We start from the raw sequence: 26919 nt of genomic DNA on the forward strand, positions 1-26919 counted from the left end.
ATGGCATTCGAGCAAAGCAGCGATAGTGTTATACATTATAGTAAACTAAACTATAAACGATAACACTGATGGTATATTATAGCAAACAGGTCAGTGGTTCGGAAAAAGAGCGTCATATTATAGCATGCTAAATGTTACAGAGTTACCGTTTTGATCGTTGCGACGCATTTGATTGGGAAGATGCTTGGAGGAGAAGGAAAAGCAAAAGGAAATTATTCATTCGACAGAAAATATGATCAAAAATAATTATACTGTAGTTTCTTATGAATGCTGTTCAAAATATAATTTAGTATTTAATTCATAAGATTTATTTTTATTTTTGGTCATTTAACATTTTCAAGTTATTTGATAACATATTTAAATTTAAATTTTTGTCTAACACCTAAGCAAATTTCTCATAAAATGAGGATCGATTCCAAAATGTAGAAAATGCTTTCTGAAATTAGTGTCATCACTGCTGTGCAACTTCAATTTTTATTGTTTCAAAAAATGCGGAATTCGTTTTGGGTAATTCTCCGCCAACTCACACAGCAGTTGCCCCGACCCCTTTTCGATTTGCGTGAAACTTTGTCCTATGGAGTAACTTTTGTCCCTGATCACGAATCCGAGGTCCGTTTTTTGATATCTCGTGACGGAGGGGCGGTACGACCCCTTCCATTTTTGAACATGCGAAAAAAGAGGTGTTTTTCAATAATTTGCAGCTTGAAACGGTGATGAGATAGAAATTTGGTGTCAAAGGGACTTTTATGTAAAATTAGACGCCCGATTTGATGGCGTACTCAGAATTCCGAAACAACGTATTTTTCATCGAAAAAAACACTAAAAAGGTTTTAAAAATTCTCCCATTTTCCGTTACTCGACTGTAAAAAATTTTGGAACATGTTATTTTATGGGAAATTTAATGTACTTTTCGAATCTACATTGACCCAGAAGGGTCATTTTTTCATTTAGAACAAAATTTTTCATTTTAAAATTTCGTGTTTTTTCTAACTTTGCAGGGTTATTTTTTAGAGTGTAACAATGTTCTACAAAGTTGTAGAGCAGACAATTACAAAAAATTTGATGTGTAGACATAAGGGGTTTGCTTATAAACATCACGAGTTATCGCGATTTTACGAAAAAAGGTTTTGAAAAAGTTGGTCGTCATCGATCATGGCCGTTCATAGTCACCCGCGACAGACACGGACGACGAAACAAAGAAAAACGCAAAAAGTAACTTTTTCAAAACTTTTTTTCGTAAAATCGCGATAACTCGTGATGTTTATAAGCAAACTCTTTATGTCTATATATCAAATTTTTTGTAATTGTCTGCTCTACAACTTTGTAGAACATTGTTACACTCTAAAAAATAACCCTGCAAAGTTAGAAAAAACACGAAATTTTAAAATGAAAAATTTTGTTCTAAGTGAAAAAATGACCCTTCTGGGTCAATGTAGATTCGAAAAGTACATTAAATTTCCCATAAAATAACATGTTCCAAAATTTGTTACAGTCGAGTAACGGAAAATGGGAGAATTTTTAAAACTTTTTTAGTGTTTTTTTCGATGAAAAATACGTTGTTTCGGAATTCTGAGTACGCCATCAAATCGGGCGTCTAATTTTACATAAAAGTCCCTTCGACACCAAATTTCTATCTCATCACCGTTTCAGGCTGCAAATTATTGAAAAACACCTCTTTTTTCGCATGTTCAAAAATGGAAGGGGTCGTACCGCCCCTCCGTCACGAGATAACAAAAAATGGACCTCGGAATCGTGATCAGGGACAAAAGTTACCCCTTAAGACAAAGTTTCACGCAAATCGAAGAGGGGTCGGGGCAACTTTTCCCGATTTCGTGTGAGTTGGTAGAGAATTACCCTTTTATTTTAAAAAATCGTGTTTAAAAAGTATTTAGCTTAAGTTGCTCGATTTTCCCTTCATACTATTCAGACCTGCAATAAAGTAAAGTAAAGTAAATCTTTCCTAGTTCCTGAGGGGAACACCCTTGAAGAGTATCGGGGCCGGGCATTTACAAAGCGGATTCAGTGGCAGTTTTATTCTCAACTTAATGTTAACATGTTAAGGTTAATGTTAACATTCCATAGGTCGCCTCCCTAAGGTGTCGTGATAAGGTCCAGTTTGTGACGATACACTACCTTCCCTTTACTAAGCAATCGATTCCAAAAGGGAAAAGATCACCAGTTGTATTGGTCCGAGCCGGGATTTGAACCCCGATCTACCGCTTACGGAAGCGTTACCACTGGGCTACGTGGCTCGGTCAACCTGCAATGGAAGGCAAAAAGTCAAATATTAACCACCCTAGGAATTATACCAAAGGCACTTTTATGCTATATTTGCTTTGAATTGAATACTGCACAGTGAAAAATGTTCAGTAAAGGAGCTATAACACTACGGCAAACAAACAAACAAACTCGCACTTTTTGACAGTTTGCCAGTTTGCCTGCTTTGTTTGTTTGCCAGGATTTGTTAGTACAAACGTCAGTCTACATACAATTTGCATTATTTGCGAGTTTGTTGCAAACAAGTTTGCTAGTTTGGCAAACTGTCAAACACGAAAAGGGGCGAGTTTGTTTGTTTGTTTGCGATAGTGTAATGGCTCTTTAAGAATGATTAAAAAATCGACCAAATAATGCAATAAGATTTGAAATTGATTTTGTATAAATTTGAAAATTTTGTAATGCCACTTAAATGTTTTGATAAATTTTAATATTACTTTGTTACCAACTGGAGAATTGCATATAGCGTAGCGTGTTTACAATAGTATTCATAATAAATTATGAGTAATATATATTTTATGTTCAATTATTTTAAGTATGTTGTATTGGTAATCATGTGATATTATAAAATTTTAAACGATTGTAAATCAAAAACTGATACACAATGGAGTTTTAAAATAAAATAAAACATTATTCAGACACAAATGCTGCGGAATAAAACATCATTAAAAAATGTTGCTGCTCATTCTCAAACCATGATGATGAACTATAGAATCTCTTGCGATTCATTTTTTTTTGGGAGGGTCAAATGGGTTTGCTACTAAGTTTGTAGGTTGTCGCTGTCGCATACATCTCAGCAAATGCATGAAATATTTACGAGATGTGAACCACACTTATTATCCCTATAGTATTTGAAAAAAAAAAACCACTTGGCTCACATAAAATTTAAATTGCAGGAGATCACACCCTGCAGTTACCCCATAATTTTAAAATGTGCAGTGCAGAACTTTTAATAAAATAGGCTTGTGTTATCAATTGACCTGCAACTATCGAGGATATACTTCCAATTACAATTTAGAATCAGAACCCCCCCTGCATGATGATTACAGCGAAGCTTCCAGATCCAGCATTATATAATTCCTTGAACCAGTCCAGCAGGCTCAACTTCAAATCAATAAATCTTTACCATCGATCGAAAGGGGTCAACATCCTTCCCTGAACCACTGACTGACTGACTGCAGGTTTTTTTTCACGTTTGCATTCTTCGTTGGATTTTTACAACTTATCATCCCAAAAGGTAGAATCCCCATATTTTTTTTGGGCACAAACCAAGGGTCTGACCGGCCCAAAAAAGCCGGTTCCCCCAGCATCCAAAGGTGAACAGGGAAACAACGAACGAACGAAAAAATTATTACCTTTAGGCCAGTGTGTTAATAGGTGATTCTTGTTCCTTCCTTTTCCTCGACGTTTGCAGCGCCCGGGAGTCCCGCGGGGTTATTCACGTTCGACATTCAACTGTTGCTTCTTTTATTTTATGATTGAGGATTGGCCCCAGGAAGGTCCAGGCATCCCTGAACGAACCTGGACCAGTGGATGGGATGGGATTCGGTGGGAAGGTGTAATCAAAAACAAAACTAAGGAGGATGACCAGCACGGACTGGGTCTGCGCGGGAAAATTTTGGGATGGGGATGAATTCTAGGGTTTATTGACTCCTTTGTCAATAGTGGCGTGTTACTTTAGGATGGAATCGGTGATAAAATCAGCAAAATTTGGGTCTTTTTCCTTGTTTAAGATTTAAAAGTAACATAAACAATGATCCTGCATGATTCTAAAAACAAAATTCATTCCCATTTCATCCCATAAAATATTATTTTTCTTAAAATTCATTGGCTATCTAAGATCTTTTTTTTTTGTTTTGCACTAAGTTCGTTGCAATAAATATTTTCTTTAATATTGGGCAAAAAAATGGCATGAACAGACATTTTCATTTCAAAAACTTGTGCATTGCACAATGTACAGTCGTTTGTAAACTATTTTGAGTAATGTAACACTGTTTATCGATCATTTGAACATTTGAAATCAAATCAGGAACTTTTAGACTTTTTGAAAATTTCGAATTTTGAGACCAAAAATTTTGTTTCATAAATTAATTGACACCATGCATTTTTGTACATTAGTATAACTACTAACTACTACAATGTTAAAAGCAATACTAGATTGTTTTTGTTTCAATATGTTGAAAATCATGATTGAAATCTATGTTTGGTTCCTTCTTCCTTCTCAATCTTGACTAAGGTCGAAGAAATATAAAAAATGAAAAGTAATGATTGTAATCATCAGCACTACATACAGTCGACTCTCTGGCTGTCAATATCTCAATATTGCTCCCCCTGTCAATGATTTTTTCAGTACCTTCAAAAGCATGCCCTGATTTCTTCGTTCTATAATTTGATACCCTATGCTCTCGACGATCCCTTCAATATCGACACAGAGAGAGTCCTCTGTAGAACGAATTTTACAGCACTTCTGGAAACCGTACTTTGCATTTTTAAATCATTTACTAAATGATATTATGATATCATAATCACATCAAAAATGTCGATTTAATTTAGATAATTATAAATAAAGTTTTCAAAACAACTAATTTTAATTCTCTTTTAATCTGCTTTTGCCAACAAAAAGTATAAGGATATTCAAACCTATTTTTTTTTTAATTTTTTGTCTAATTTTCATAAGGGATCTTGCATAAACCACGTTATTTCTAAATTGGAATCTTTTATTCCCCCTTTTACAAAAGTCCACGTGATTGATGGATGAGCCCCAATGAAAATAAAATCCCTGAAATTCCTAGACATTTTGAAAATTATATGCAATTTTATATTTAGGATTTATGACCTGACAACTGATTACTGAATTACCTCCAAATAAGTAGGGTATACGAAGAATAAGTCAATTTTTGACTGAGATATCCTGGCATTTTTTAATCGTTTTTTTCTGTTACTTGTTACTATTACTTTTTAAGGAGTTTCGCAGATCTTTTCAATACAATTGTTTTATTCTTTACACATTGAAAGATCATATCATATCATTTGTTGGAAAAGAATATTTTTTGAATTTTTAAGACCTTACTGCTTGTTGCATAAATGTCAAATATGCAAAAAAGAAAGCTGAGAAAACGCGAGGGAAGTTTGTCCCACACATAAAGCTACATGTTAAGTTTGCGCAAAAAACTGGATTTCCTCCTGATTTCTAGAACAATGTACTGGATGTTATATGCTTTTCAGAAAGAACACACGATTTTGAACCAAACTGCATCATTAACCCAAAAACGATGAAAATGCATATGGGACATTTATGCGATCATGGGCAGTAGCATCAATAACTCAAAAGCGATGAAAATGCATATGGGACATTTATGCAATAAGGTACAGTATAAACATATAAAACACAATAGCTTAAAGGACCCAAAAAAAACTTTAGAAATCAAACTTACAAATAAGTTGTTGTTCCATTTTTTTGCCTTCCTCACTGAGGTAAGGCTATAATCCTGCTCTCAAAATGAACTTTTTATTAAAAGCTCGAAGACCCACCTTCATATATACATATTGACTCAGAATCGAAAACTGAACAAATGTCTGTGTGTGTGTATGTGTGTGTGTGTGTGTATGTATGTATGTGTTCAAAAATCTTGCCAAGTTTTCCCAGCAATGGCTGAACCGATTTTGATCGAACCAGTTGCATTTGACTTGGTTTAGGGTCCCATACATCGCTATTGAATTGTTTGAAGTTTCGATAAGTAGTTCAAAAGTTATGTATAAAAATGTGTTTTCACATATAACCGGATCTCAATTATATGCATGTAAACGATGTCCGGATCCATCATCCGACCCATCGTTGGTTAGGTGATCGAGAGACCTTTCCAACGAGTCCACAACATTGAAGATCTGGCAACCCTGTCTCGAGTTATGACCACTTATGTGATATTTATGTACTTTTTTGAAGCCGGATCTCACTTAAATGCATGTAAACGATGCCCGGATCCATCATCTGACCCATCGTTGGTTAGGTAATCGAGAGACCTTTCCAACGAGTCCACAACATTGAAGATCTGGCAACCCTGTCTCGAGTTATGACCACTTAAGTGATATTTATGTACTCTTTTGAAGCCGGATCTCACTTAAATGTATGTAAACGATGTCCGGAACCATCATCCGACCCATCGTTGGTTATGTAATCAAGAGACCTTTCCAACGAGTCCACATAATTGAAGATCTGGCAACCCTGTCTCGAGTTATGACAACTGAAGTTATATCAGTGTACTTATTTTTCTGGACCTAAAAAAAATAACTGAAATATGTGTCCAAACCACTCATATTACCCATTGTTGGTAAAAAGTGAGGAAGGCATCAACCACATAGGTGGATTAAGTTAGTTTTATCTGTTGAGTTTAAAAAAATGGTTAGAAAAAAAAATTAAATGTCATCACCACCAGTTTATCTAAAAGCATTAAATTGATCCGAAAATAAATCATTAAGACTATTTAATATTTTTTTGAATGTTTTGAATCCTCTGGTAGAAAAATCGCATAACAATTGGCAATAAATGGAGCACTAGTTTGAATACGGAAATTATCGATTTTTTTAATTTTTTTGACAACTTGGAAATTCTCTCATATAAATTCAACAGACAAAAACATAACTGTATTTACAAATTTTTGAAAATTTTAAGGCTTTGAAGACTTTTGAAGTGAAATGTGCGATTTTAATTAAAAAAATATGATGATAATGATAAAAACCTTCATGGCATTTCTCTATTTTTTTCCTTCCTCACCTGAGGGAAGGCTGTAATCCTGTTCAGAAAATGAACTTCTTTCAGAAACGTCGTAGACCCACCTTCATGTATACCTATCGACTCAGAATCGAAAACTGATCAAATGCCTGTTTGTATGTGTGTGTGTGTATGTGTGTAACCAAAATTCTTACTCAGTTTTCTCAGCACTGGCTGAACCGATTTAGGTCAAACTGGTTGCATTAGACTCGGTTTAGGGCCCCATACGTCGCTATTGAATTGTTTAAAGTTTCGATAAGTAGTTCAAAAGTTATGTATGAAAATGTGTTTTTACAAATATCCGGATCTTACTTAAATGTATGTAAACTATGTCCGGATCTATCAACCGACCCATCGTTGGCTAGGTAATCGAAAGACCTTTTCAATGAATCGAAAACATTGATGATCTGGCAACCCTGTCTCGAGTTATGATCACTTAAGTGATATTTATGTACTAATTTAAAACCGGATCTCACTTAAATGTATGTAAACTATGTCCGAATCTATCATCCGACCCATCGTTGGTTAGGTACCGTAAAACGGGGTGACTTTGATAGCCGGGGTGACTTTGATAGGTTTGCGATTTTCCTGTAAAATGAAGAGAACAATTAAAATACGTAAGGAATGGTTCAGAAACATACTGACCGTGGTAGAGAAGTGTTCGAAGTACCTTAAGAAGAACTTTTCATAAATTTTTGAAAGGTTTATAAAGTTAGTTAACTATAGCTAAGAAAATGTTGATGGAAGTCATTATTTTAAACTTCTCAAAGTGTCATGATTTTCTCAATGAACATGATTTTTAATCGTAAAACGGAATGCATTTTCGGATTCTTTGGACAATTTTCCACTAGGAGAAGGTTAAATAAGTTTGTAAATAATTGATAATATGTGTTTTTGAAACACAATTAAAAAAATCTCCAAATTTATAGGCAATTTCAGTTGAACAAATTTCATGTAAAATGTGAAAACTTGTGATTCGTGCTTCGAATTCAGTATAAAATGCAATATAAATCGATAATTTTATTAACAAAACTAGTTTTAACAAATTTCAGGCAAAATTTCAACTTTTTAACAATTTTACCTAAAATTTATATGTATTTTGTTAAAAAGCTTATAAACTTAGTTAACTTAACATAAACATTGATTTTTTTTCTTACAAACTATATCAGCTACTTTAGTGATGGTACATTTAGCGTACAAATAAAGTTTGAACATCTTAAATATGATTTTAACAAGAAAAACTATGATTATCAAAGTCACCCCGGAATTAAAACTAAGAATTTTTAACGTAACTATTTTTCTAAACACTATTGGAAAAAACATTTTTTCCAAAATAGTGCATGGACTTTGTGTAGGCCACAGTACATGTTTTAAAAATAATAATCTTGAGAAAAATCTTACCTGTTGGAAAATATTCTAAAAGCAAATTGAAATCCTATCAAAGTCACCCCGGTTTACGGTAATCAAAAGACCTTTTCAACGAGTCCAAAACATTGATAATCTGGCAACCCTGTCTTGAGTTATTACCACTTAAGTGATATTTATGTATCTTTTTGAAGCCGGATCTCACTTAAATGTAAGTAAACTATGTCCGGACCCATTATCCGACCCATCGTTGGTTAGGTAATTGATGATCTGATCTCAAGTTATGACCACTGCAGTGATATTTGTGTACTTTTTTATTACGGATATTAAAAATAGATGAAATTTGTGCTCAAATGTGTGTCCATGTCACCCATCGTTTGTAAAGAGTGAGGAAGGCACCAACCACAAAGGTGGATTAATTTTTTTTATTATATAAGTGTGTTATGAAAATGCCTCGATTCTTGATTTCGAAATTATAAAAAAGTGGATCTGAGAATGTTACGAAAGCTTAATTGTTGAAGTCCATGAAAAAAAAAACTTACGGGGATTTTCAAAACAAAAGAATCGTTAATGACTAATCAATATTTTTACCATAGCTTCAGATTTTAGGGACATGTTTCAACTGTAAATCTATACGTTTTTTCCAAAGTTCCGTTTTTTGTTGTTTCTGAATCAAACGAAATTGAACATTATTGTAGAAAATCTGGCAGTCAAAAGCTCTCAATTGATGTTAGGTGATTTGCTCCTACAAATGTGACCCCAAGAGCCTTCCCGCCGAGCAAGACTTCGTTGGTCGCCGAACATCGCCGAGCAGGATTTACGATGCAGTTTTCCGTCCAGAGTTCGCCCCAGAGCGCGGCAAGATTGGGACATGGCTTTACGCGCCCTACTCATTTTATGCTACCTCATCCCGCCGACGAGATAGCATAGCATACATTGCGTGATGTTCTCTGGACCAACGTCGGGCCGGTCTACGGCACAGGATTCTTGTAGCGATTAGAACCGATTGCTTCTCTTCCTTTTGATGCTGCTGCTGCTCTTTATCTCCCCCTCTGTCTTATGTAACGAGAAGGGCGTGTAGAACCGCCGGGGAGGAGTAAACACAGAACGCTTTATTAGACTATTGACCTTGATCCGGTGAATAACCTTTTGAGCGGCTTAAGGTGGGCGTTGAGCGCTTCTTCGTCGATTAGGGGGCTCTGCTGCGTGCAGGCAGCACCTGTAACGCGACTTGAAGTAGCCGTTGTGGTAGCTTCTAAAAAACGGCGCAAAACGGCATGCAAAGGTCGGTTCTCGAACACACCGCTCGCACAGAAGATGACCTTCGGAAGAATGTGCAGCGGCAATCGTTGAACTTCTGCTCAAGCTAACGGAACACAGCTCGCGGCTAAAACGGATATTGCACGCGGGATTAATTGAAGCGTGCAGGCGTGTGTGCGGGTGTGATGTTGGAAGCCGTTTTTTTTCGAAATCGATGCAACACCACCAACAACAACGGTGTGGTGCGATTAAGTAACTCCAGCGTCGACAGCGGAACGGACGAACAAACGGTCTGTGAGCTATCGAAGGAACTGCGAGGAGACCGGATGTTGGACGACAGAGCCAGTCGCTGGTAGCCGGCTGATGGTCCTAGAAGTTGCGTGTTGGAGATTGTTGTGATTGCTGCACCGATGGTCTTGAACCACGAGGAAAACACCAGGGTCATGGAATCGAGGCGGTCATTGGCCAATGCAATGGTGATCGATTTGTTATGATATTTCCTCGGATTGTTGACAGGTGGATGATTGCAACAAAAAATAACAAAAATAAGTTTCATGAAACTAATCACATAAATCATCAGCTGAAATATTCAAAAGGTTACAAAGATTTGTTTTAGATTTAAATAGAAAGCATTTCACTTAATTTTTCAATTGGTCTTTTAATCAACTGCCTTTTTTACACTTAAAATAATTATTTTGTTGAAAAACTACAAAAAATTCTCAGATTCAAAACACTTTTTCTTAACTTAAATTGTGTTCAAAATTGAATAGTTTAAACGCAACGTTGACTTCAAAATTGTGCTCAAAAGCCTGTCCCATTTTGAGCTCATGTCGAGAATTTCTAGATGCTCAGTTCTTAAATGATTGACTATGATTAGAGTTAGTGAAATTTCACGATTTCGCGGACAGCTTTTTTCCGTGAAATCCCGTGAAATTGTATGTTTGTGTGAAAATGTATCGATTTTTTTTCTTTTTATCAAACTCGAAAAGGAATAAAAATAATCTTATGAACTACTGTAGAATTAAGCGAGTTTAATTACTTATATAGGGTTGGTGATTTTTGATGATTTCGTGGACGGCGAGGAATTCGTAAAATTTATCAATTTTCTTAAATCATTTTTTAAAATAACATTATCAACTTAATAAATATTTCATCCAAAAAGACTATTACATTAACTTTTATTAGTTTTCAATTAAAAAGCTTGAATATATATGTATATCAAGTTGATATGAACCATTTGAAGAAATGTTCAGATTTTTGAGTTTTTTAAGTAACTAAATTTAGTAATATTTTCATCGCTGTATTACAAAATTTACTGCTATTTTATTTGAAAGGTATAGTTTTGCAAGAAATTAAGCTTTTTTCTATTCAAAATAAAATGAAGAGTATTTTTTATCTTTGGAATCACATTTTAACAAACATATCAAATTTTCTATTTGGGCCTGTTTAATTATAACAATATTTGTTTATTTGGGTGGATGATTCTCGCGAAAGTAAACAAATATTAGTTTTTCTGTTTTCTTTTCTCATTTAGAATAACAATTTGTTGAAAATTATATTATTTTTGCAAATTGTCAAATTAGGCTTTTGAAAAGTGAGCTAAAACCCTTAAAAAATATGTTAAATGGGCTAAATTTCAAAGAAAATTCAATATATTTTACTTATTTTGACCAGAGAAAATTGTTAAAATCTTGCTTCGATATTAAATTCAATAAAATGTAAAATGATGTAACAGAAACAAATTATTGAAAACATTCATTCTTTATTAGTCAAATATTAAAAGAGAAGTTCAGTCAATGAGAATACGCGTGCCCTACATTTTGTTTCAAAATATTATCCATAAACCAGGAGGATTTTTTTTTGAAAATAAGAAGTGTTGTTTGTGTCGCATTCAAATTTAGTGAAGATTTTTTTAGTTTAGGCTGGTACAAATATTTTTAAAAGTTTTTGTCACCCCCCCCCCCCTTCAAAATTGGCCCGAAAAATCAGGGGGCAAAAAAATATGTTTACAATAAACTTCAAAATTTCAATGAAAATTCAAGTGCAACCCGCTGAAATCAAATTAAAATACATTCTCCTGCGTTTAAAATCATTTTTAGCATGTTTGGGTTTATTAAAAAATCTTAAGATTTTTTGAAAATTTTCGATACAAAATCTTTTTTTTCGATACAATTTTTGTTTTTGACAGATCTTAGATTTTTTGAAAACTAATGATTGCAAAACAACTGAACTAGTGTAAAATGCATTTTAAACCACTATTTTCATTTAAATGTGAAGACTATGGCTTGTTATTTAATTTTTTTTTGCCCCTCCCCTTGACCTCGGCCAGGGCCGAGGGACAAAAACTTTTTTGAATATTTGCATCGGCCTTATTGAAGAATAATATATAATGAAGCATAAAAAGTAGTTTCTGTGATTAAAACATAGATTTTTCAGAGTCATTTCAACATTTTTCAAGTTCCGCGAAATTTGCGTGAAATTTTGTGTTTTGAAATTGAGGACCCCGTGAAATTTGCAATTTTTGAGCGTGAAAAATCACTAAGCCTAATTATGATGTTAGGAACATTTCACCTTCTTGCATCCCCTTTCCAATTTACTGAAAATTATACTTTTTGGATTCTTTTTTCGAAAATCGATTGGAATCATGCTGCAATGATATAAATAGGCTCTTTTTGTCATTGAATGATAGAGATTTGTCCAAGTGTCAAGATGCACTATTAATACTTGTCTAAAATTTAACTTTTTGGTATCTCCAAGTCGGAGTTTTGCCGCAATCGCAATAAGTTTGGTCATATCTAGATTATCACAGAATTCATAACTGATAATGTTTTTTTTTCTTACGAATATCGAATCTCATTATCTCATTATGTATTTGGCAAGTGCTTAAACTATTAAGTGTATATTAAAAGAAAATAAAACTGGAAAAAATCATGAAAAACGGCTACATTTAGATATATTCGTTTGGACAATTCCATTAAATCCATTTGAAAAACTTCACTGAACTTCTAGAGGTAATATTTCGATTCTTAATCTCGCAAAATTTTTAGGAGGTACCCTATTTGTTATGCCAAATATAAGATTTTCCAATATATCATTTATCATCTATCTCGAAAAATAGCTCTGTTTCTATTTGAGAACTTTTGCTGTTTTTTTTATTTTCCTCTTTTAAACGCTGAAGAATAGCTAAATAAAATTTAAGAACAAAAATTTTATTAAACAACGATTGAAATAAATTATTTTGGCGTAAAAATTCTAATATTAAACGCAAATCCATAAATTTTATAATTCATAATGGTAATATTTTTCTTTTTATGATCATAAATTGGTAAAACAATTTGTGAATTTTGTTGTAACTTTTTTTTCTAAACTAATAAAACGTTTTTGATTGAAAATCAGTTTTGAAGATGTTTTAGATTTTAGAATATTGTCAAATCAATGATTATGAAAAATACATGTTTTATAAAAAAAATACTGTTCCTTTTTTTATTGCTTTATTTATTAAATTTATGATACATTTGGGATTATTTTATGTTTTTAGAAATGTACATTTAAAATCATAATAAAATTATATGTGGAAAAAAATGTGTCAGAATGTGCAATTTTAAATGTGTAAATTTGCCAGTATTCCGTTGTAAAACTTTTTTACTTTTTTTCGTAATGTTATGAAATCCCAAGCTATGTACTTCTTTAACGATAGGGACTGAAATTCTACTCATACATCGACACTTTTTCTTAATGATTGTCGAAAATCACACATTAGCTTATCGACGAACCGAAAAAAAAGAACGCTCGAGGATTATCTCAACGGCCACGTCGTCGCGTTCCACGCCCAACATCCTTTAATGAATCTCGGCTTACTCTTATCATTTGACCGTTATTCCATGTGAAACAGGCATGGTTGAAATCAGAAGAAATTCAAAGTTGGATGAAATTTTGTTTAATCAGGCTCAGATTTTTTTTATTACCTGATTTGGTTGATCTTTGTAGTATGAATAACGAAAAATATGAATTTGGATATTTATTAAAATTGTTTTTGATTATTTGTTAATTATTAATTTTTATTTTAAAAAGGTTAGTAGAAAATTCCTATAACTTCGAATAAATTCAAAAAATACTGAAGGAAAAAAAGCTAGGTTTCTTGCAAGAATGTCAGAACCGCCCTAACGACACTAAAGCTCTGGGGGCTTATCATTCTGAGTAAAATAATAGATTTCAAACATCCTGATTTCAGTTGGAAATGCTGAGAGGTCTTTGGATTCTGGGAATAAGCACCATTAATATACGTCCCGATAAGGTACCAACCATATTTAAGACGCGCGCTAGTTCTGGTTCACTTCATTCAGTGGAAAGTCGTTGTGGCTTAGTAACAGTTTCCAAGTGAGTGCTCCCGTTTAGAGACTAAGTGCTGGGGAAAGTTTGTGCAGTTTGTGCTAGTGACAAAAGAATTGCTCATTTTTATTTTACTAAAAGTGAATTAGAAGGATAGATGCTTACATTTCAATATAATTTCATGATGAAAAAAAAAAATAAATAGATCATAGTTCGACGAGTTCAAATATCCTCCTTATTGTCTTTCTTAGGCACCATCATTTGATTCACCATGACGTCTTACAAAGTCGAACAACTGCCGTCACCTTTAAATGTTCTTGGAGAGGGTAAGTTTAAGTGCAATAATTTCAATTGGTAGATGAAAGTTCAAACCTGAATGTTCACAAATATGAGGCTGAATAATAAAATAAATACATTATTTAAATAAACAGTTTTCGCGATTTAATAAATTTTCTAAGAGCAAATTTCTGATCAAAGTCGCCAACAACTTATTAGAGCTTTATCATCATTAAATTGGTATTAAGAGCGAGTTTTTCACCGATGTGAAACAGGTCGTATCGAGGTGCTCCGATTTGGATGAAACTTTCAGGGTTTGTTTGTCTATACATGAGATGAACTCATGCCAAATATGAGCCCTTTACGACAAAGGGAAGTGGGGTAAAACGGGCATTGAAGTTTGAGGTCCAAAAAACATGAAAAATCTTAAAATTGCTCGCATTTCCGTAAAACTTCATCAATTCCAACTCTCTTAGATGCATTCGAATGGTCTTTTGAAGCCCTTCAAAATGTGCTATAGACATCCAGGATTGGTTTTACTTTTTCTCATAGCTTTTGCAAATTACTGTTAAAAATGGATTTTTTTATAACCTTAATAACTTTTCCCAACAGCCTCCAACACCCATACTCCCATAGGTCAAAAGTTAGGGAATTTCATGGACTATAAGCCTACGGTATTAACTTTTTGGCCAATCGCAGTTTTTCTCATAGTTTGACGATTTTTCTAGAACAAACATTTTACAACGTTAGTTTTTGCCCTGTAGGCCGCCATAGTGGCATTTTTTGGTCTCAATTTTGTCATATTCGGAATCCTCGGACAATTTCACGTAGTTAGAAGTATTGGAGTTGTAAATTTGATTGGAAAAATTGCCGTTTAGAATGAATTAAAATATTTTTTAACAATTTGTTGGATTGGGGGTAAAACAGGTTTTCGCCTACTTGATACAGCATTTGACGTATTGGTCATAGGGTTAATAAGATCTATTTCTTTTTTCAAAAATGTTTTATTTAATTATTTTTTAAAGAAATATTACAACTCCAATACTTCTAACTTACGTGAATTTGTCCGAGGATTCCGAATATGACAAAATTGAGACCAAAAAGTGCCGTCTTCTCGGTCTACAGGGCAAAAACTAACGTTGTAAAATGTTTGTTCTAGAAAACCCGTAAAACTATGAGAAAAACTGCGATTGGCCAAAAAGTTAGTACCGTAGGCTTATAGTCCATGAAATTCCCTAACTTTTGACCTATGGGAGTATGGGTGTTGGAGGCTGTTGGGAAAAGTTATTAAGGTTTTAAAAAAATCCATTTTTAACAGTAATTTGCAAAAGCTATGAGAAAAAGTAAAACCAATCCTGGATGTCTATAGCACATTTTGAAGGGCTTCAAAAGACCATTCGAATGCATCTAAGAGAGCTGGAATTGATGAAGTTTTACGGAAATGCGAGCAATTTTAAGATTTTTCATGTTTTTTGGACCTCAAATTTCAATGTCTGTTTTACCCCACTTCCCTTTGTCGTAGAGGGCTCATATTTGGCATGAGTTCATCTCATGTATAGACAAACAAACCCTGAAAGTTTCATCCAAATCGGAGCACCTCGATACGACCTCTAGAACAAACCGAGCAGAATCTACAAATACTGCCTCTTAATTTTAATTATAAAAAAAATGATTTTAACAATTATTGCGTAATTACTTTTAAAACCAGAATATCTTTGGAATTTAAAGTCAACAATATTTTTTTTATTTTTTTATTGGACCCTGAAGGTCAAATAAATCAATTTGCTCAGTCTTTTCAGGCCATATAAATTTCCTCCCTTTAAAGTTCTCCTGAGCAACTCTCTACGAAATCGGCCGATTTCGACCATTTTTATTTTTTGTATTTTTTTATTTGACTTAAACTTTGTGGGGGCCTTCCCTATGACCAACTATGCTATTTTGTGTCATTGGTTCACCCATACAAGTCTCCATACAATTTAAGCTGCTGTCCATACAAAAATGGTATGTAAATATTCAAACAGCTGTAACTTTTGAGTGAATTTTCTGATCAATTTGGTGTCTTCGGCAAAGTTGTAGGTATTGTTGAGGACTATTGAGAAAAAAATAGGTACACGGAAAAAAAAATTTGAGGATTTTTTTATCAATTTTTTTTTCACTAAAATTCAATTTCCCAAAATACGTATTTTTTGATTTTCGAGATTTTTTTATATGTTTTAGGGCACAAAAATCCGCAACTTTTGAGCCATAGAGAAACATGGTCAAAAAATCTGCCGCCGAGTTATGAATTTTTGAAAAAATAGTGATTTTTGGAAAAAATGGAAGTTTCATGCAAAAACAAGTTTGACATTATTTTTTAATGCAAAATTGAATTTACAATCGAAAAGTACTTTACATATTTTTTGATAAAGGGCTCCGTTTTCTAGATATAGCCACCGAAAGTTTGATTTAACGAAATATTTGCAGTTTTTCAATTTTTAAAAATAGTGACCATGAGTGACCATTTCTAAAAATATATTTTTTGAAAAGTTCAGAAAATTTGCTATAAAATGGTCTAAGATACATTGAAGATTGGACCTTTGGTTGCTGAGATACAGCGGCTTAAAGAAAAAGAAACACGACAATTGAAGTTTTCTAAGTCTCACCCAAACAGCCCACCATTTTCTAATGACGATATCTTAACAACTAATGGTCCGATTTTCAATGTTAATACATGAAACATTCGTGAAATTTTCCGATCTTTTCGAAAAAAATACTATGAAAATTTTTATGGTGGGCTGAAATGAAATGAAAATTTTTTAATGGTGGGCTGTTTGGGTGAGACTTAGAAAACTTCAATTTTCGTGTTTCTTTTTCTTTAAGCCGCTGTATCTCAGCAACCAAAGGTCCAATCTTCAATGTCTCTTAGACAATTTTATAGCAAATTTTCTAAACTTTTCAAAAAAAAAATTTTTAGAAATGGTCACTCATGGTCACTATTTTTAAAAATTGAAAAAACTGCAAATATTTCGCTAAAATCAAACTTTCGGTGGCTATATCTTGAAAACGGAGCCCTTTATCAAAAAATCTGTAAAGTACTTTTCGATTGCAAATTCAATTTTGCATTAAAAAGTAATGTCAAACTTGTTTTTGTATAAAACTTAATTTTTTCCAAAAATCACTATTTTTTCAAAAATTTATAACTCGGCGGCAGATTTTTTGACCATGTTTCTCTATGGCTCAATAGTTGCGGATTTTTGTGCCCTAAAACATATCAAAAAATCTCGAAAATCAAAAAATACGTATTTTGGGAAATTGAGTTTTAGTAAAAAAAATGTTGATAAAAAAATCTGCAAATTTTTTTTCCGTGTACCTATTTTTTCCTCAAAAGTCCTCAACAAACCTACAACTTTGCCGAAGACACCAAATTGATCAAAAAATTCACTCAAAAGTTACAGCTGTTTGAATATTTACATACCATTTTTGTATGGACAGCTGCCAAAATTGTATGGAGACTTGTATGAGTGAACCAATGACACAAAATAGCATATTTGGGTATAGGGAAGGCCCCCACAAAGTTTGAGCCAAATAAAAAAATACAAATAAAATCCATTTCCGGTGTTGGTAGAGAATTGCTCTTCTTCAAACTGAGGGGGTAATAGAAAATTATTTACTTTAATTTAAATTTTAATTGAAAAAAAAATTAAAATAGATTGAAAACTATTCAAAATTCATTGTATTTTGTTAATTTGCGTATCAAATTAACACTATATAAGGCTATTTATTATTATTTTTTATGTTGGGACCATTGATCGATTATAGTCATAAAAGCTTAAAAACATATGTTTATAAATTCAATGATATTTTGCATTTTTTTTATAGTTTCATCATTGTGATGATGTACAGTCATGCCCCGGTTTTGCACGCCTCAGTTTTGCACTGCATCGGTTTTGATTCGCTGCCTCGGTTCGAATATAGTATCAATTTTTTAAATTTCTACTAAAAATTTTCACAAAACTACATATTTTCGCAAAAAAACTCAAAATTTCAGTCTTTAACAATATCAATATCAAACGATCGGGATTTCCTATACATTCCCAAAGTTGTAACACAATTTTTTGAAAATACTATTTTTTTCAAAACTACATATTTTCGAAAGAATGCTCAAAATTTCAGTTTTTCACAATATGGGTATGAAATGATCGGAATTTTTTCATACATTTCGAATGTAATAACAACCTTTTTTGGAAAAAAATTTAAAACTTTCACAAAACTACGTATTTTCTGAAAAAAAATCAAAATTTCAATGTTTCAAAGTTTATTACATTCGAAATGTTTGAAAAAATTCTGATCATTTGATACCCATACTGTGAAAAACTGAAATTTTGAGTAGTTTTTTTTTTCGAAAAATGTAGTTTTATGTAAATGTTGAGTATTTTCAAAAAATGTTATTATTTTCTTCGAAATGTATGAAAAAATCCCACTCATTTGATAGCAATATTGCAAAAACCTGAATTGTTGAGTATTTTTATCAATATACGTAGTTTTGTGAAATTTTTCAGTATTTTCAAAAAAAAAAAAAAAAAATAAATGACATTCGAAATTTATGACAAAAACAGGATCATTTGATACCCATATGGCAATAAACATATTTTTTGATTCTTTTTTAAAAGTAAAAACATGTATTTTCAAAATACATGAGAAATACGCATTTTTGTGAAAAATTTCATGCAACTATTAATACAATGGATAGCTGCCATCATTAAGATTCCAAAACATTATAATTTTTTGATGTTTGCATGATTTTTCATTGGATTATAGCCAGTGTCTCCCATAAGCTCTGTGCTTCAGTTATGCACGCCTCAGTTTTGCATCTCCCATATGTGGTGCTAAACCGAGGCATAACTGTATATGCATTTTGAGATTCTTTTCGCCCAAAAAAAATGCAAATGCTTGAAATTTAGTTTTTTGACTCTCCTCTTGACCTCGATCAGAGCCGAAGAACAAAATTTTAAATTAAATTTGAAAACGCACAATTTACCAAATTTTTTTCTTAAGGACTATGTTCATAAAAACTTCAAAAGCACCACAATATTTTATTGCTTTTGGTTGATTTCTGTTTAGAATGCCAAGAAACAACCAAATTAGTGCATCGATTACCAAAGTTTAGCGTTTTAACTACTGTTCTTATTGAAATCTGCTTGCAATGTCATATATTTTTTATATTGATATTTATCCAACATAAAAGAGATTTAATTCATTTCCTTCCCTTTGTTTTCGTTTAAGGTCCTCACTGGTGCATCCAAAGGCAGAGTCTGTACTACAATGACATTTACGGAGGAACTATCCATCGTTACGATTATGCCGAAAATAAGACTTATACCGCAAGTGTTGGTAAGACACAAAATTACAAATCAAGCAAAAATCTTCAATTTGAGATTTTTTAAAAATAATTTTCAGATGGCTACCCAGTCATTTCCTTCATCATCCCGGTGAAAAACAACCCAACTCGGTTCATCATCGGCACGGGCCGCAAGATTACGCTCGTCGAGTGGGACGGAAAGGCGTCGAAGGCCAGCTTTGTGGAGACCGTTGGCGAGGTCGAGTTCGATCTGCTGGATAACCGGTTTAACGACGCCAAAACCGACTCTAAGGGACGCTTCTACGGAGGAACCATGCGTCTGGAGGAAAAGGGTGACATTTTCGAGGCGCGGCTCGGTACCTTCTATCGGTACGATGCCAAGAACAAGAACTTTGTAGTGCTGAAGGAGAAGATTGGCGTGTCTAATGGGCTGTGCTGGAACAAGGAGGGCAATCTGTTCTACTACATTGACTCGTGTGATTTGGACGTGAAGGAGTACCACGTGGATGCTGAGGGAAATTTGTGTAAGTGGTTTTTGAAAATTTAACTGGAATTGTGTCAAAATTGCACTTTATTTTAGCCAAGGAACGAGTTGTATACGACTTCAGCCTTAACGGCGAACGACCCCCATTTGTTCCTGATGGCATGACGATTGACCAGGCTGGATGCATTTATGTTGCTACCTTTGGAGGATCTACAGTTTACAAGATCGATCCAAGGTTGGTGTTTTAAACATCTCAATCATGATTCAAACTGAAATTAACATATTTTCTAATCTCAAACCTAGCACCGGCAAAGTGGTCCTGGAGATCAAGATCCCAGCCGAGCAGGTCACCTCAGTGGCCTTTGGAGGACCCCAGCTGGATGAGCTGTTCGTTACGACGGCAGCGAAGGAATTCAAGTCGCCCCAACCGCCACCGGCCGGAGCCCTGTTCAGAGTGACTGGGCTGGGAGCCGTTGGAACTCCAATGTTCGACGTTGAGTTGTAAATATTTTGTTCCAACTTCATGACACATTTTGGTTAAATAAATTCGTATCTGTTCACAAAATTGTTACCAAATTCTCAGAAAGAAAAATCCCTTTAAAAATTTCATTGATCTGAAGAATCGATACTAAACAACAAAGTATTCAAAAGCTCACCTTATCATCTAAGTTATGCCAGACCATGCAGACATTAGCATCTCCCAGCAAAAGACCTCCCCAAGAAAACGAAATCAGCAGATTCATCTCCTCTACTCTAACTCCCAAACCACCACCCTGTCTTAGTCGCAGCCTCTAAACACGTTGAAACCTATTGGCCCAGAGACCCCCAGCAGCAGACACGTCGAAGTGAACATGAACCTGAACCTGATCGGTATACGACGCGCCACGTCTTGAATAAGCAAAAAAAAAAACAGGCGAGCTACCCTCTACGGCCAAGTGGGTACTTCCACTGACTGTGCAAACCCTCCTCTTTCCCAACCCAACTCCTCTTGTGGGGTTGTTTTTTTTCTCTCTCTTGCTCTCCAAAACAAGTCCACCATGGATCGAGTGGAGCTTTCTTTGCTCGGTTGATGTTGTTTTGAAGTTGGTGCACTGAAAGATTTATTTTTTGTACTTTTGAAAAGCTTGTATAAAATAAAAATAGATCAAAACCGATCCAAATATTTATTTTTTAAACCTATTTACAGATTCTTTACAGATAATCGATAAGAAAATTTACATTACAATTTATTAAAAGATATTTCAGCATAATATTATAAATCTGTTATATTTTTGCCAGGAATCATTGTTCAAAGAAGTCAAAAATTGCATTTATGTAAGCAGAACAAAAAGATTTAATTTAAAAAAATATATTTTTCAAAACTTTATATTTAATATTGACTGATGTAAAATAACCATTTGTCTTACTGTGAACAAAATAACTCAAATTAATCTAACTGCAACAAAGTTCAAAGCTTTTTACTTTTCAACGTGCAAATAACATTGAAAGGGAGAACCCTAGGAGTTTGATGATTTACTTGTTTCGTGTGATTTGCCAATATTTTGAAAAAAATAAGTGTTTTCTACAACAATCTTTTGTCGATTTAGAAACTTATTTTCCTTTATTTTTATATCAAAGTTAATGCATGCATTATTTTTTTTTATTCACATTGCACAGTGGTCCAAATCGCAGGGTGTCTTCAGAAAAGTTGTTGCAAATGAAAAGTGGGCAACTTTTGGTTTGGTTGAAAATTAGGGTGGTTCACGATTAGGGTGATTTTGAAAATCTAACTTGTCAGGAATAATTTTGGGATATTTTCGTCTTCTGAAAAGTTGTTGTTGCTTGCAACTTTGTCAAAGCCACCCAAATTGTATCTCGTAACCTACGCCTTCTACGACCTAATTTATAGAAAGCATCTGGGCAAACTTTCAAAAATCAGTGTTTTGAACGTGTCATTTCAGGGTTAAGTTTTTAGGAAAAGTGATACTGGGGGCACTTTTAGAGCTCTGAAAAACGAACATTTTTATTTATTGACATGTCAATTTGGACTTAAGGGTCAAAAGAAACAGCAATTTTAAGCTAAAAAGATGCAAATATAAAACCTAAATATCTCAAAAAGGAGCAAGCCAAATTTTAGGCGCCAGGTTGCATTTGAAAGAGGAGATCTAGCACTACAAACGCTGAAAAAAAATAAAAATGATCGTTTTTCAGAGCTCTAAAAGTGCCTCAAATATCACTTTTATCTAAAACTTAACACTGAATTGAAAATCGAAAAAGTGGCTGAAAAATGTGAAAAACATCAAATTGGCAAATGATCATGACTATAGCATTAATAACCAGTGCTGCGGAGTCGGAGTCGGAACCGGAATCGGTGGAGTCGAGTCTTTTTGGGACCTGGAGTCGGAGTCGGAGTCGGAGTCGGAGTCAGCTAAATTGTATGTACTGGGGCTGGAGTTAAAAGTTCCTGATAAGCCCGTAGTCGGAGGCGTAGTTATCTAAAATTCAACAAAAAAAATTGAAAGTTTTTATTGTTCAGATTTTTTTTTATGATGGAGACTAATCTTAACCTTCCTAGGATGTTAAAAAAAAACTTGCGTTAAAGGTGTTAAGGGGTCTATATGACCCCTGAATTGTAAATGCTGGCAAAAATCCATTTTGCAACCGATTTTCGTTCTTTTGGACGCAAATGGAAGGTATGGATGTCTAAAAAGGCACCTGTGCTATGCGGGCCCGATTTGGCCACTTTGGTTCCTGGGAATCGATTCCAAAGGAACAAATTTTCCGGCAAACCGGTTTTCATAAGTTTTATTAGATTTAGCTATGGATTAATGCATAATAAACTATAAAAAATCTCTAAAAATACGAGTCATACGCTCCGGAACAGGTTGCATGCCATTTGGATCATACCTGGCCACTCTGGAACTGGTTCCGGATACCCTGGAAGTGGAAAGATTGCTATTTTGGTAAAAGCCTATCGTGCGACATATCAAACTTCATGGAATTACATGCCATGGACACTGGAACCAGCCAAAAGACAATTGAACCATATCTGGCCACTCTGGAACCGGTTCCGGATACCCTGGAAGTGGCCAGATTGCTATTTTGGTAAAGTCCTATCGTTCGACATATCAAACTTCATGGAATTACACCTAGGAAGGTTTACTTATAGAATAGTAAACAATTGTGGTTGTGTAGTATTTTTTTTAATGTTCAATTGATTCTTGATTCTAGACCAATTTTTGCTTGTTTGGCCAACATTTATCAAACTTTTTCTAAAAAAAAGTACACACTCATTCATTTTTTAGCCAGATAGTGCATGTCTTGGAGGTATGTAGATCCTAGAAACAAGTTCTGAGGTATACAAAAAATATGAAAAAAATAAAATTATAATCGCTGTTTTTGGAAACATGCGGAACGTGTGCATTAGGATGGCTCGAGATGGTCGATTTTTCAGAACCCCCTAGAATTTGGGAGCGATTGGTTGCGTCCACACTTTGCGCATTGCATTTAATTTTTTGGGCTTCTTTTTCACATTGTGATTTTTATTGAGAAAATTCTCTTAAACTTTCCCGAAGAAAGCTATTTCCATACTAATTCCCATACAAAATTGAAATGCAATACGCAAAGTTGGGACGCAATTAATCGCTCTCAAATTTTAGGGGGTTGTTTTGAGGCGCGAAACGCATCAACAAAACTTTGTTCTGGTTTAATTAGATTTTTTTTTTAAATTTCCATGTAACGACGAGCCAGTCTAATGTGCATTTTGTATGTAAATAATTAATTAATATTAAAAATAAGTTTGCAACTAATTTTGAAATCATCATTGCGATAGTTTGTTTACATTTAATAAATTGAATGTATTTTGCGGTTAAGTAAATAAAAAGTTCCAATGATTCAAAAAACAAAATCCAAAGTAACTGAGAAAATTGTTATTCAAAATGTCTTTAAATCTGAAGATATTTGTGATGTTCGTTTCAATTACGCTGAAAACTTTTAACATATAAACTAAATTTTGCTGTTCTAAGTGTGAAATTGTCCAAAGAATCCGATAATGCAGTCAGTGTTGCGAATCGAACTCATTTTAACTGAGAAGAAAACATAACGCTTGAAGAGTTTTCAAAAAGTCCTATTTATCATTATATTCATAATTTTTAACTTTTGAAACATTAAAAAAATGGGTCAAAACTACTTCTTGAGGAACTCCGAAAACTGCTCGTTTGCGTAATATTCCGTTGGTATTAAATTCGTTTTGATTATTTTGCAAAACAAACATCTTCAATCTACATATTAATTTCACCACGGTTTACAGTATAAGTGCAAGTGTGAGCTGAACATGTGGGTGATGTAATGAAAACAAATTGTAATGTTTCATTCATACACACAAAAAAATATTTCCGAATGTTACATCATTTATGATGTAACACTTTTGCACGTCATTAAACATTTAAATTTAAATTCAATTTGATGTAAATTTGCAACAAATTATACGTAAAAACATGATTTTACGTGTGATTCAACCGTTTACGTTGAATCTCAAGTTTACATCAACTGAGTTTACATGTGATTCATTTTTTCCGTGTCGAGTAAATTCACATATTTTTTTCTGTGTAGATATTTTCAGGGTTTAGAGTCGAATAGGAGTCGAGTCGGAGTTGGTTGGCCGAGTTGGAGTTGGAGCTGAAAGCTGGAGCCGGAGTTGGCTAAACTCAAAAAAACCGGAGTCGGAGTCGGAATCGATGTCGAATGAAAAATATGGCCCGACTGCCCAGCCCTGAATAAAAATCTAAAACTTATCAGAATAACTGGTTGTACTAATACTAAAAACTAACTTAATCCACCTATGTGGTTGGAGCCTTCCTCACAACAATGGCTGTACACAAGTTTCATCTATTTTTTATATCCGGCTTCCAAAAAGTACATCGATATCACTTAAGTGGCCATGTCTCGAGACAGGGTTGCCAGATCTTCAATGTTTTGGACTCGTTGGAAAGGTCTTTTGATAACCTAACCAACAATGGGTCGGATAGTGGATCCGGACATAGTTTACATACATTTAAGTGAGATCCGGCTTCATAAAAGTACATCAATATCACTTAAGTGGCCATATCTCGAGACAGGGTTGCCAGATCTTCAATGTTTTGGACTGGTTGGAAAGGTCTTTTGATAACCTAACCAACGTTGGGTTGGATGGTGGATCCGGACATAGTTTACATACATTTAAGTGAGATCCGGCTTCAAAAAAGTACATCAATATCACTTAAGTGGCCATATCTCGAGACAGGGCTGCCAGATCTTCAATGTTTTAGACTCGTTGGAAAGGTCTTTTGATAACCTAACCAACAATGGGACGGATGGTGGATCCGGACATAGTTTACATACATTTAAGTGAGATCCGGCTTCAAAAAAGTACATCAATATCACTTAAGGGGCCATATCTCGAGACAGGGTTGCCAGATCTTCAATGTTTTGGACTCGTTGGAAAGGTCTTTTGATAACCTAACCAACGTGTGGTCGTATAGTGGAGCCGGACATAGTTTACATACATTTAAGTGAGATCCGGCTTCAAAAAAGTACATCAATATCACTTAAGTGGCCATATCTCGAGACAGGGTTGCCAGATCTTCAATGTTTTGGACTGGTTGGAAAGGTCTTTTGATAACCTAACCAACGTTGGGTTGGATGGTGGATCCGGACATAGTTTACATACATTTAAGTGAGATCCGGCTTCAAAAAAGTACATCAATATCACTTAAGTGGCCATATCTCGAGACAGGGCTGCCAGATCTTCAATGTTTTAGACTCGTTGGAAAGGTATTTTGATAACCTAACCAACAATGGGTCGGATGGTGGATCCGGACATAGTTTACATACATTTAAGTGAGATCCGGCTTCAAAAAAGTACATCAATATCACTTAAGTGGCCATATCTCGAGACAGGGTTGCCAGATCTTCAATGTTTTGGACTCGTTGGAAAGGTCTTTTGATAATCTAACCAACAATAGGTCGGATAGTGGATCCGGACATAGTTTACATACATTTAAGTGAGATCCGGCTTTAAAAAAGTACATCAATATCACTTAAGAGGCCATATCTCGAGACAGGGTTGCCAGATCTTCAATGTTTTGGACTCGTTGGAAAGGTATTTTGATAACCTAACCAACAATGGGACGGATGGTGGATCCGGACATAGTTTACATACATTTAAGTGAGATCCGGCTTCAAAAAAGTACATCAATATCACTTAAGTGGCCATATCTCGAGACAGGGCTGCCAAATCTTCAATGTTTTGGACTCGTTGGAAAGGTCTTTTGATAATCTAACCAACGATGGGTCGGATGATGGACCCGGACATAGTTTACATACATTTAAGTGAGATCCGGCTTCAAAAAAGTACATCAATATCACTTAAGTGGCCATATCTCGAGACAGGGCTGCCAGATCTTCAATGTTTTGGACTCGTTGGAAAGGTTTTTTGATAATCTAACCAACGATGGGTCGGATGGTGGATCCGGACATAGTTTACATACATTTAAGTGAGATCCGGCTTCAAAAAAGTACATCAATATCACTTAAGTGGCCATATCTCGAGACAGGGTTGCCAGATCTTCAATGTTTTGGACTCGTTGGAAAGGTCTTTTGATAATCTAACCAACAATAGGTTGGATAGTGGATCCGGACATAGTTTACATACATTTAAGTGAGATCCGGCTTTAAAAAAGTACATCAATATCACTTAAGAGGCCATATCTCGAGACAGGGTTGCCAGATCTTCAATGTTTTAGACTCGTTGGAAAGGTATTTTGATAACCTAACCAACGATGGGTCGGATGATGGACCCGGACATAG

The 26919-nt window shown here is 34.4% G+C and overlaps 1 protein-coding gene across 1 annotated transcript; it reads left to right on the top strand.

Annotated features, from left to right (window-relative positions):
- Positions 1–14011: 14011 nt before the first annotated feature.
- LOC120413801 (regucalcin-like) lies at positions 14012–20659 on the top strand. Its single transcript, XM_039574751.2, has 6 exons — positions 14012–14044; positions 14248–14322; positions 19535–19642; positions 19709–20134; positions 20191–20329; positions 20398–20659. The coding sequence occupies exons 2-6, from the start codon at positions 14268–14270 to the stop codon at positions 20597–20599; spliced, it is 930 nt and encodes a 309-aa protein (XP_039430685.1). The 5' UTR covers positions 14012–14044; positions 14248–14267; the 3' UTR covers positions 20600–20659.
- Positions 20660–26919: the final 6260 nt, after the last annotated feature.

Source organism: Culex pipiens, chromosome 3 (assembly GCF_016801865.2).
Source record: "Culex pipiens pallens isolate TS chromosome 3, TS_CPP_V2, whole genome shotgun sequence".
Lineage (NCBI taxonomy): Eukaryota > Metazoa > Arthropoda > Insecta > Diptera > Culicidae > Culex > Culex pipiens.